The sequence below is a fragment of the Symphodus melops genome (assembly GCF_947650265.1).
Source record: "Symphodus melops genome assembly, contig: SUPER_20_unloc_5, whole genome shotgun sequence".
Lineage (NCBI taxonomy): Eukaryota > Metazoa > Chordata > Actinopteri > Labriformes > Labridae > Symphodus > Symphodus melops.
The window spans coordinates 2,501-15,000 of NW_027636783.1; the positions used below are offsets into that span (position 1 = coordinate 2,501).

Here is a 12,500-nt window from a genome sequence, read left to right on the forward strand (position 1 = left end):
TGGTCCTCCTGTCCTCTTTACCCTCCCTCAGTGTTAGACCACATGGTCCTCCTGTAGTCTTTACCCTCCCTCAGTGTTAGACCACATGGTCCTCGGCCGTCCCGTCCTCTTCCTGTTTGCATAGTGAGGCAATTAACTTTAGAATTTGAATGAAAGAGTGAGACTGTAAAGCAGGAATAGTGTTTGTAGTTTAGCAGAATCGGTTAGTTACATGCTGCGGTCACATGGACACTAACAATCAGAATAAATGAATAACAGCATGTAAACATGTCAGTCAGAACAGACTGATCAGGATCCATGTACACACTGGATCTGATGGTGTCTGTCTGACTGGGGTCAAACGGTCCTGACTGGGATCAGGATCCATGTACACACTGGATCTGATGGTGTCTGCCTGACTGGGGTCAAACGGTCCTGACTGTTGTTTGGATCAGGATCCATGTACACACTGGATCTGATGGGGTCTGCCTGACTGGGGTCAAACGGTCCTGACTGGGATCAGGATCCATGTACACACTGGAGCTGATGGGGTCTGTCTGACTGGGGTCAAATGTTCCTGACTGGGATCAGGATCCATGTACACACTGGATCTGATGGTGTCTGCCTGACTGGGGTCAAATGTTCCTGACTGGGATCAGGATCCATGTACACACTGGATCTGATGGGGTCTGCCTGACTGGGGTCAAACGGTCCTGACTGGGATCAGGATCCATGTACACACTGGATCTGATGGGGTCTGTCTGACTGGGGTCAAACAGTCCTGACTGTTGTTGGGATCAGGATCCATGTACACACTGGATCTGATGGTGTCTGTCTGACTGGGGTCAAACGGTCCTGACTGGGATCAGGATCCATGTACACACTGGATCTGATGGGGTCTGCCTGACTGGGGTCAAACGGTCCTGACTGGGATCAGGATCCATGTACACACTGGAGCTGATGGGGTCTTCCTGACTGGGGTCAAACGGTCCTGACTGTTGTTGGGATCAGGATCCATGTACACACTGGATCTGATGGGGTCTGCCTGACTGGGGTCAAACAGTCCTGACTGTTGTTGGGATCAGGATCCATGTACACACTGGATCTGATGGTGTCTGCCTGACTAGGGTCAAACGGTCCTGACTGGGATCAGGATCCATGTACACACTGGATCTGATGGTGTCTGCCTGACTGGGGTCAAACGGTCCTGACTGGGATCAGGATCCATGTACACACTGGACCTGATGGGGTCTGCCTGACTGGGGTCAAACGGTCCTGACTGGGATCAGGATCCATGTACACACTGGATCTTATATTAGTGATGATTGTTTACAAACACAGGCTGACATGTCTCTTCTTCTTCTTCTGGTGTTTCCTGCACATATGACCGGTAGGAGCAGTCTGCACATGTCACACAGGTTTGATTCTGATTCAGTGCTGATGCATGAACACTCACACTCACACACTCACACACACACACACACACACACAGCATCATCAGGTTATTTAGCCTCCATGTAAACAGTGACATCACTTCTGCACATGTGACAGCAGCCAGTGATGGATACAAGGACCAGTAACACTGTAATATAGACTTATACACCGCCTGTAGACAGAGGCCCTATGAGGACTCTGTACTCTCTAAAGGACCCCCTCCCCTGTTTGGTTCTGGTTCAGGCTGGTGGTCTGACTCACCTACTGGATCTACATGGTCTAAGTGATCCACAAAGTCTCTCTTCCCCAGATAAACTGTGAGCTGAAGACAGAGAGAGAGAGAGAGAGAGAGAGAGAGAGAGAGAGAGAGAGAGAGAGAGAGAGAGAGAGACAGAGAGAGAGAGAGACAGAGAGAGAGAGAGAGAGAGACAGAGAGAGAGAGACAGAGAGAGAGACAGAGAGAGACAGACAGAGAGAGAGAGAGACAGAGAGACAGACAGAGAGAGAGACAGGGAGAGACAGAGAGAGAGAGAGAGACAGAAGGAGAGAGAGAGAGAGAGAGAGAGAGAGGGAGAGAGAGGGAGAGACAGAGAGAGAGAGAGACAGAGAGAGAGAGAGAGAGAGAGCGAGAGAGAGAGAGAGAGAGAGACAGAGAGAGAGAGAGAGAGAGACAGAGAGAGAGAGACAGAGAGAGAGACAGAGAGAGAGACAGAGAGAGAGAGAGACAGAGAGACAGACAGAGAGAGAGACAGAGAGAGAGAGAGAGACAGAAGGAGAGAGAGAGAGAGAGAGAGGGAGAGAGAGGGAGAGACAGAGAGAGAGACAGAGGGGGGGGGGAGAGAAAGACAGAGAATATGGAGGACGTCACCAAACCATCAACACACACACACACACACACGTGGTCCTGGTCTCCTACCTTAGAATTTGGGCTGGATTTCTTATAGACTCTGTAAATAGAGAGAGAGAGACAGAAGGAGAGAGAGAGAGAGAGAGAGAGAGAGAGATTAACCCTTTAAAGATGACCCTCTAACCTGAGTCTGTGTGTCACTTTCTCTTTAAGGCATCAAGTTTAAAAAGAGACCAGATCCAGCTGAGACGCTGCAGGATCCAAACAGGAAGTAGAAGAACAGGATTCCAGGAAATGAGACCACTGTGTCCATGATGACCATACCAGGAAGTATTCTGTAACCCAGTGTGCTCATTAATCAGCCGGCATGTACAGTTACATGTAAACAAGCACAGGGTCCTGGTCTATCCTCCACCAGGGTCCATCTAAACAAGCACAGGGTCCTGGTCTATCCTCCACCAGGGTCCATGTAAACACGCAAAGGGTCCTGGTCTATCCTCCACCAGGGTCCATGTAAACAAGCACAGGGTCCTGGTCTATCCTCCACCAGGATCCATGTAAACAAGCACAGGGTCCTGGTCTATCCTCCACCAGGATCCATGTAAACATGCACAGGGTCCTGGTCTATCCTCCACCAGAGTCCATGTAAACAAGCACAGGGTCCTGGTCTATCCTCCACCAGGGTCCATGTAAACACGCAAAGGGTCCTGGTCTATCCTCCACCAGGGTCCATGTAAACACGCACAGGGTCCTGGTCTATCCTCCACCAGAGTCCATGTAAACAAGCACAGGGTCCTGGTCTATCCTCCACCAGAGTCCATGTAAACAAGCACAGGGTCCTGGTCTATCCTCCACCTGGATCCATGTAAACACGCAAAGGGTCCTGGTCTATCCTCCACCAGAGTCCATGTAAACAAGCACAGGGTCCTGGTCTATCCTCCACCAGAGTCCATGTAAACAAGCACAGGGTCCTGGTCGATCCTCCACCAGCATCCATGTAAACAAGCACAGGGTCCTGGTCTATCCTCCACCAGGGTCCATGTAAACACGCACAGGGTCCTGGTCTATCCTCCACCAGGGTCCATGTAAACAAGCACAGGGTCCTGGTCTATCCTCCAACAGGGTCCATGTAAACAAGCACAGGGTCCTGGTCTATCCTCCACCAGGATCCATGTAAACCAGCACAGGGTCCTGGTCTATCCTCCACCAGGGTCCATGTAAACACGAACAGGGTCCTGGTCTATCCTCCACCAGGGTCTATGTAAACAATCACTGGTCTTTTCTGCACAGTTCAGGCTTGTTAGTTTCCCTTTGTGCAGGAATGTGCAAACGTCGACTCTCATAGCAGATTACAACAACATCACACATCCTGATTATCTGTGTGTCCTCTTGTTAACCCTTCACGCTGAAGGGAAGAACTCAGGATAAGAAACAGGAAGTCAGCAGAGAGAGGAGCTGCTGAGTCAGCAGGACAGAAAAGCGCCTGATAACAGACCATCAGCACATCTAAACCCTGAAGAAGAGCAGTCAACACAGATATTTCATATCTTTATTTTCTATCTAATCATTAATAGGCAGGTCATGTTCATGTTCACGGAGCGCGGGACAGAAACCTACGGTCGCCTAAAAGTGCAAACACAGCACCTTGATCCAAACCAAGAAAACGAGCAGCGGACTAAAAACCAAGAGGCCAGGCAGAACGACACTATGGGGAAACACTAAAGCTAACAAACCTGCTGGAAGTACATAAACACAAAATAATCTGAAACACTTGACTGTTAGCTGAACGTCTAACTGACCTTTATCTGCACGGCTAACTGAACGTCTAACTGACCTTTAGCTGCACAGCTAACTGAACGTCTAACTGACCTTTATCTGCACGGCTAACTGAACGTCTAACTGACCTTTATCTGCACGGCTAACTGAACGTCTAACTGACCTTTAGCTGCACGGCTAACTGAACGTCTAACTGACCTTTAGCTGCACGGCTAACTGAATGTCTAACTGACCTATAGCTGCATGGCTAACTGAACGTCTAACTGACCTATAGCTGCACGGCTAACTGAACGTCTAACTGACCTTTAGCTGCACGGCTAACTGAACGTCTAACTGACCTTCATCTGCACGGCTAACTGAACGTCTAACTGACCTTTATCTGCACGGCTAACTGAACGTCTAACTGACCTTTAGCTGCACAGCTAACTGAACGTCTAACTGACCTTTATCTGCACGGCTAACTGAACGTCTAACTGACCTTTATCTGCACGGCTAACTGAACGTCTAACTGACCTTTAGCTGCACGGCTAACTGAACGTCTAACTGACCTTTAGCTGCACGGCTAACTGAACGTCTAACTGACCTTTAGCTGCACGGCTAACTGAACGTCTAACTGACCTTTAGCTGCACGGCTAACTGAACGTCTAACTGACCTATAGCTGCACGGCTAACTGAACGTCTAACTGACCTATAGCTGCACAGCTAACTGAACGTCTAACTGACCTTTATCTGCACGGCTAACTGAACGTCTAACTGACCTTTATCTGCACGGCTAACTGAACGTCTAACTGACCTTTAGCTGCACGGCTAACTGAACGTCTAACTGACCTTTATCTGCACGGCTAACTGAACGTCTAACTGACCTTTATCTGCACGGCTAACTGAACGTCTAACTGACCTTTATCTGCACGGCTAATTGAACGTCTAACTGACCTTTATCTGCACGGCTAACTGAACGTCTAACTGACCTTTATCTGCACGGCTAACTGAACGTCTAACTGACCTATAGCTGCACGGCTAACTGAACGTCTAACTGACCTTTATCTGCACGGCTAACTGAACGTCTAACTGACCTTTATCTGCACGGCTAACTGAACGTCTAACTGACCTATAGCTGCACGGCTAACTGAACGTTTAACTGACCTTTAGCTGCACGGCTAACTGAACGTCTAACTGACCTTTATCTGCACGGCTAACTGAACGTCTAACTGACCTTTAGCTGCACGGCTAACTGAACGTCTAACTGACCTTTATCTGCACGGCTAACTGAACGTCTAACTGACCTTTATCTGCACGGCTAACTGAACGTCTAACTGACCTTTATCTGCACGGCTAACTGAACGTCTAACTGACCTATAGCTGCACGGGTAACTGAACGTCTAACTGACCTATAGCTGCACGGCTAACTGAACGTTTAACTGACCTTTATCTGCACGGCTAACTGAACGTCTAACTGACATTTAGCTGCACGGCTAACTGAACGTTTAACTGACCTTTATCTGCACGGCTAACTGAACGTCTAACTGACCTTTAGCTGCACGGCTAACTGAACGTCTAACTGACCTTTAGCTGCACGGCTAACTGAACGTCTAACTGACCTATAGCTGCACGGCTAACTGAACGTCTAACTGACCTATAGCTGCACGGCTAACTGAACGTCTAACTGACCTTTATCTGCACGGCTAACTGAACGTCTAACTGACCTTTAGCTGCACAGCTAACTGAACGTCTAACTGACCTTTATCTGCACGGCTAACTGAACGTCTAACTGACCTTTATCTGCACGGCTAACTGAACGTCTAACTGACCTATAGCTGCACGGCTAACTGAACGTCTAACTGACCTTTATCTGCACGGCTAACTGAACGTCTAACTGACCTTTATCTGCACGGCTAACTGAACGTCTAACTGACCTTTAGCTGCACGGCTAACTGAACGTCTAACTGACCTTTATCTGCACGGCTAACTGAACGTCTAACTGACCTTTATCTGCACGGCTAACTGAACGTCTAACTGACCTTTATCTGCACGGCTAATTGAACGTCTAACTGACCTTTATCTGCACGGCTAACTGAACGTCTAACTGACCTTTATCTGCACGGCTAACTGAACGTCTAACTGACCTATAGCTGCACGGCTAACTGAACGTCTAACTGACCTTTATCTGCACGGCTAACTGAACGTCTAACTGACCTTTATCTGCACGGCTAACTGAACGTCTAACTGACCTATAGCTGCACGGCTAACTGAACGTTTAACTGACCTTTAGCTGCACGGCTAACTGAACGTCTAACTGACCTTTATCTGCACGGCTAACTGAACGTCTAACTGACCTTTAGCTGCACGGCTAACTGAACGTCTAACTGACCTTTATCTGCACGGCTAACTGAACGTCTAACTGACCTTTATCTGCACGGCTAACTGAACGTCTAACTGACCTTTATCTGCACGGCTAACTGAACGTCTAACTGACCTTTAGCTGCACGGCTAACTGAACGTCTAACTGACCTATAGCTGCACGGGTAACTGAACGTCTAACTGACCTATAGCTGCACGGCTAACTGAACGTTTAACTGACCTTTATCTGCACGGCTAACTGAACGTCTAACTGACATTTAGCTGCACGGCTAACTGAACGTTTAACTGACCTTTATCTGCACGGCTAACTGAACGTCTAACTGACCTTTATCTGCACGGCTAACTGAACGTCTAACTGACCTTTAGCTGCACGGCTAACTGAACGTCTAACTGACCTTTAGCTGCACGGCTAACTGAACGTCTAACTGACCTATAGCTGCACGGCTAACTGAACGTCTAACTGACCTATAGCTGCACGGCTAACTGAACGTCTAACTGACCTTTATCTGCACGGCTAACTGAACGTCTAACTGACCTTTATCTGCATGGCTAACTGAACATCTAACTGACCTTTATCTGCACGGCTAACTGAACGTTTAACTGACCTTTATCTGCACGGCTAACTGAACGTCTAACTGACATTTAGCTGCACGGCTAACTGAACGTCTAACTGACATTTAGCTGCATGGCTAACTGAGCAGCTAACTGATGTCCAGCTGACGCGGGCATTTGTCTGAGAAGCTCACATTTCAAGACGGACAGAGGGCAGCGTAGTCTCCTTCTGACAAACATGGTCATCTGTCTCCGGACGATCCATCACATCTTCCATGATTCATTGCACAGCAGTACAAAGAGGCCGTGATAAAAACAGAAGGAGCCTCGAATCTTTAAGTAAGCTTTTTTTTGGCAGGGCTGTTGAGGTTGCTAGGCAACGGGTGGAGCTTAGTAATAATAACAATAAATTGGACTTATTTAATGCTTTTCTAGATACTCAAAGACCATTTGATGAGGAACAGAAAAAAAAAAAAAACATTAGTACAGTACAAATGAACTTGTGTGGGGGCGGGGCTTAGTCAAAAATAACTGGCGGGGACAGACGGTGACAAAGGATCCTCCTCTTTGAACGGTGAAACTGTTTCATTGAGTTTTTCTTTAGCAGATGTTTTCTGGGTTCATCTGATTTGAGTTCACTGCAGCACGTTTCATGCTTTGTTAATTCAACATGGACTCTGCTCATGTTGCTGTATCGGTCCGTCGTGGTGAAGAAGGAGCTAAGCCGAAAGGCGAAGCTCTTGATTTACCGGTCGATCTTCGTTCCTACCCTCACCTATGGTCATGAGCTTTGGGTCATGACCGAATCTCGGATACAAGAGGCTGTAATGGGCTTCCTCCGTAGGGTGGCTGGGCGCACCCTTAGAGATAGGGGGAGGAGCTCGGTCACCAGGGAGGAGCTCGGAGTAGAGCCGTTACTCCTTCACATCGAGAGGAGTCAGTTGAGGAGGCTCGGGCATCTGATCCGGATGCCTCCCTAGGGAGGTGTCCCCCCGGGAGGAGGCCTCGGGGTAGACCCAGGACACGCTGGAGAGACTATGTCTGTGGACATGTGTATGTGACTTCCTGTGCTGCTGCAGCCAGCCCCTAGTGGACACTCCAGGAACTGCAGGATTTCACACTTCATCATCGACTTCATTAAAGCAACTTTTGTTTGAAAATTGGATTTTAGAGTGTAGTGACTCCTTCACAATAAAACTGATCATTTTAAATCTCTATGTCTCACAGATGTTCGTCCTCTCCTGAAACATCAGGACCTTGACTCTCAATCTGGTTGCAATCCAGAAAAAGGACATGTTGCGTTCAAACGCAGCACGTAAAACGGACAAATGTCCTCTTGTTTGGAGAATGTTTTAGATTGTGTGGGATGCAGAATGATCGGTCATGAGTTAAAATCCGGGGATGTGAGGGAGCTGCTCAGATCAGACTCTGAATCATCACCGAATAATTCATCAATCAAACAGTTTGGAACATTTGTCCTGCAGCTCGTCTCTCTCACGACACTCAGATGTAAACTTGGCATTTTGGGCAGATTGGGTTTTTGTCATTAAAGTCAGACGACACTGACAGATACAGGACTCTTCCTGTCAAACGATCATTATTACTCGACGTTTCGATCGATCGAAGGCTCAGAGTTTAAACCCAGCTGTGACCGGATCATCTTTAATATCTGACAGAACACCTGAACGTATCGAAGGAGTCTCACCTCGTCCCGGTTCTGTCCCCCATCTCTTTAGTCCGGGTGTGTTGGCTGGAGGTCTTCGGTCCGTGCTGGTCCGGGTCTCCTCCTCCTCCTGCTGCTGCTGTTTGGAGCTTTGTAGGATCCTCAGCCTGTTTCCTGTTTGAGGCTAAAACTCCTCCTGTCAGTCCTCAGGATGAAGACAGACTAACAACCGTGAACTTTTATTTTATGATGAACAAATACAAAGTGTCAGGAGAATTAAATAAAAGAATAAAGTCAAAAATATGTGAAAGACTTTTTATCTCATCATTTTTAATTTTTTGGATTGTAAAGTTTTGCCTCCAAAAACATCATTTAACCATGAACAACCTGTAACTCTTTATCTTATAATTATGAGTTAAAGGAGCAGCCTGTCACTCTGCCCCTAGTGTTTAAAATGTGTACTGCAGCCTGTCACTCTGCCCCTAGTGTTTAAAATGTGTACTGCAGTCTGTCACTCTGCCCCTAGTGTTTAAAATGTGTACTGCAGTCTGTAACTCTGCCCCTAGTGTTTAAAATGTGTACTGCAGTCTGTCACTCTGCCCCTAGTGTTTAAAATGTGTACTGCAGTCTGTCACTCTGCCCCTAGTGTTTAAAATGTGTACTGCAGTCTGTCACTCCGCCCCTAGTGTTTAAAATGTGTACTGCAGTCTGTCACTCTGCCCCTAGTGTTTAAAATGTGTACTGCAGTCTGTCACTCTGCCCCTAGTGTTTAAAATGTGTACTGCAGTCTGTCACTCTGCCCCCTAGTGTTTAAAATGTGTACTGCAGTCTGTCACTCTGCCCCTAGTGTTTAAAATGTGTACTGCAGTCTGTCACTCTGCCCCTAGTGTTTAAAATGTGTACTGCAGTCTGTCACTCTGCCCCTAGTGTTTAAAATGTGTACTGCAGTCTGTCACTCCGCCCCTAGTGTTTAAAATGTGTACTGCAGTCTGTCACTCTGCCCCTAGTGTTTAAAATGTGTACTGCAGTCTAACCTCTCTCCATGTTTCAAAAGCATCTCCAACATTGATCCTAGTTTTAAGCTTCAACACAGCACGTTTCCTTCATGATCACACAGGAAGAGAGCAGCTCTCTGATTGGCTGACTGATCACACAGGAAGAGAGCAGCTCTCTGATTGGCTGACTGATCACACAGGAAGAGAGCAGCTCTCTGATTGGCTGACTGATCACACAGGAAGAGAGCAGCTCTCTGATTGGCTGATTGATTACACAGGAAGAGAGCAGCTCTCTGATTGGCTGACTGATCACACAGGAAGAGAGCAGCTCTCTGATTGGCTGACTGATCACACAGGAAGAGAGCAGCTCTCTGATTGGTCCTGTAAGTGAAGAGTGTTTCACAATAATCAGTGATTAGCATTGTTTTATAATATTAGTGTATCCTGCATTTGATTTCCTGATACATACCTCATTTATTCAAAAGCACATCTGTTATCGTGTTTGTGCTGATTCTGGCGCCCCCCTGTGGACAAAGTAAAGTGATTCAGCTGTAGTAATAATAACTTTAGTCTGCATAATACTTTTAAACTCAACGGTTTACAGACCAACTTCAGAACATAAACTCAGGTCAAATAGTAACTCCTGATAACTTTAACATTATTCTGTTTCCTGACGGGCATTTTCCTGCTCCCCCTGGTGGACACTTTGTGTATCACTTGTATTTTCTTAAGTTTCATTTTCTCCCTCAGTTTAGTTTCATTTACACAAAGAGCAGCCTGCAGTGTGCATGCAGTTCAGTTGTCTCCTTATGTTTAAGCTTTGGAGTTGATATGAAGCTTAGTGAAAGTCCAGTAAGGAAGACTTTAAGTGATCCACAATCAGGTTTCCCAGTCACTCTTTTCACGCTGTCATTCTCGAGCTGTCAGTTTGGGCCGTCTGTGGGTTAATCAGCTGTTCTGTCAGCTGACCTCATCTAACCAATGACGCAGCGTTCCTCCTTCGTTTTCAGCCAATCATCGTTCAGCTCTCCTTTTAAATATGATCCTTTTTCTTCCCTCGTTCTTTCAAGCTGGCTTCATGCGCCGCTCCACCTCCCCATCACCGCCATCTTCAGGAGCAGAGTCAACTCCACCTCGGTCTCATCCAATCATCAGTCCTCCACCACCAGGGTCTGGACTCCATGGGGGGGTCTATCCTAATGACGAGCAGGACTTCATCACTAAACACATCTTCCACCCCGTAGAGTCCAAGCGCCAAAACATTCTGTCAAATCTCATTCTGTCCATCACTCTGTCCTTCATTCTGTCCATCACTCTGTCCTTCATTCTGTCCATCACTCTGTCCATCATTCTGTCCATCACTCTGTCCATCATTCTGTCCTTCATTCTGTCCATCACTCTGTCCTTCATTCTGTCCATCACTCTGTCCTTCATTCTGTCCATCACTCTGTCCATCATTCTGTCCATCACTCTGTCCATCATTCTGTCCTTCATTCTGTCCATCACTCTGTCCTTCATTCTGTCCATCACTCTGTCCTTCATTCTGTCCATCACTCTGTCCATCATTCTGTCCTTCATTCTGTCCATCACTCTGTCCATCACTCTGTCCATCACTCTGTCCTTCATTCTGTCCATCACTCTGTCCATCATTCTGTCCTTCATTCTGTCCATCACTCTGTCCATCATTCTGTCCATCACTCTGTCCATCACTCTGTCCATCATTCTGTCCATCACTCTGTCCATCACTCTGTCCATCACTCTGTCCATCACTTTGTCCTTCACTCTGTCCATCACTCTGTCCATCATTCTGTCCATCACTCTGTCCTTCATTCTGTCCATCAGTCTGTCCTTCATTCTGTCCATCAGTCTGTCCTTCATTCTGTCCTTCACTCTGTCCATCATTCTGTCCTTCACTCTGTCCATCACTCTGTCCTTCATTCTGTCCATCACTCTGTCCATCACTCTGTCCATCACTCTGTCCATCATTCTGTCCATCACTCTGTCCTTCACTCTGTCCATCACTCTGTCCATCATTCTGTCCTTCATTCTGTCCATCATTCTGTCCTTCATTCTGTCCTTCACTCTGTCCATCACTCTGTCCTTCATTCTGTCCATCACTCTGTCCTTCACTCTGTCCATCACTCTGTCCATCATTCTGTCCTTCATTCTGTCCATCATTCTGTCCTTCATTCTGTCCTTCACTCTGTCCATCACTCTGTCCTTCATTCTGTCCATCATTCTGTCCATCACTCTGTCCATCACTCTGTCCTTCACTCTGTCCATCATTCTGTCCATCACTCTGTCCTTCATTCTGTCCATCACTCTGTCCATCACTCTGTCCTTCACTCTGTCCATCACTCTGTCCATCACTCTGTCCTTCACTCTGTCCATCATTCTGTCCATCACTCTGTCCTTCATTCTGTCCATCACTCTGTCCATCACTCTGTCCATCACTCTGTCCTTCACTCTGTCCATCACTCTGTCCTTCATTCTGTCCATCACTCTGTCCATCACTCTGTCCATCACTCTGTCCTTCACTCTGTCCATCACTCTGTCCATCATTCTGTCCATCACTCTGTCCATCATTCTGTCCATCACTCTGTCCATCACTCTGTCCATCACTCTGTCCATCATTCTGTCCTTCATTCTGTCCATCATTCTGTCCATCACTCTGTCCATCATTCTGTCCATCACTCTGTCCATCATTCTGTCCATCACTCTGTCCATCACTCTGTCCATCATTCTGTCCATCACTCTGTCCATCATTCTGTCCATCACTCTGTCCATCATTCTGTCCTTCATTCTGTCCATCACTCTGTCCTTCATTCTGTCCATCACTCTGTCCATCACTCTGTCCATCACTCTGTCCATCACTCTGTCCTTCATTCTGTCCATC

The 12,500-nt window shown here is 47.1% G+C and overlaps 1 protein-coding gene across 2 annotated transcripts in view; it reads right to left on the bottom strand.

Annotated features, from left to right (window-relative positions):
• LOC306842009 (arrestin red cell-like) overlaps positions 1-8,794 on the bottom strand; it is a 10,758-nt gene extending 1,964 nt beyond the window's left edge. For both annotated transcript variants that reach the window (XM_079373403.1, XM_079373404.1), the window contains exons 1-3: positions 8,652-8,794; positions 2,330-2,360; positions 1,675-1,735 (exon numbers count right to left, since the gene is read on the bottom strand). In XM_079373403.1, the coding sequence (XP_079229529.1) occupies positions 1,675-1,735; positions 2,330-2,360; positions 8,652-8,674 (115 nt within the window). In that variant the 5' untranslated portion in view covers positions 8,675-8,794. The remainder of the gene's footprint in view (positions 1-1,674; positions 1,736-2,329; positions 2,361-8,651) is intronic.
• Positions 8,795-12,500: the final 3,706 nt, after the last annotated feature.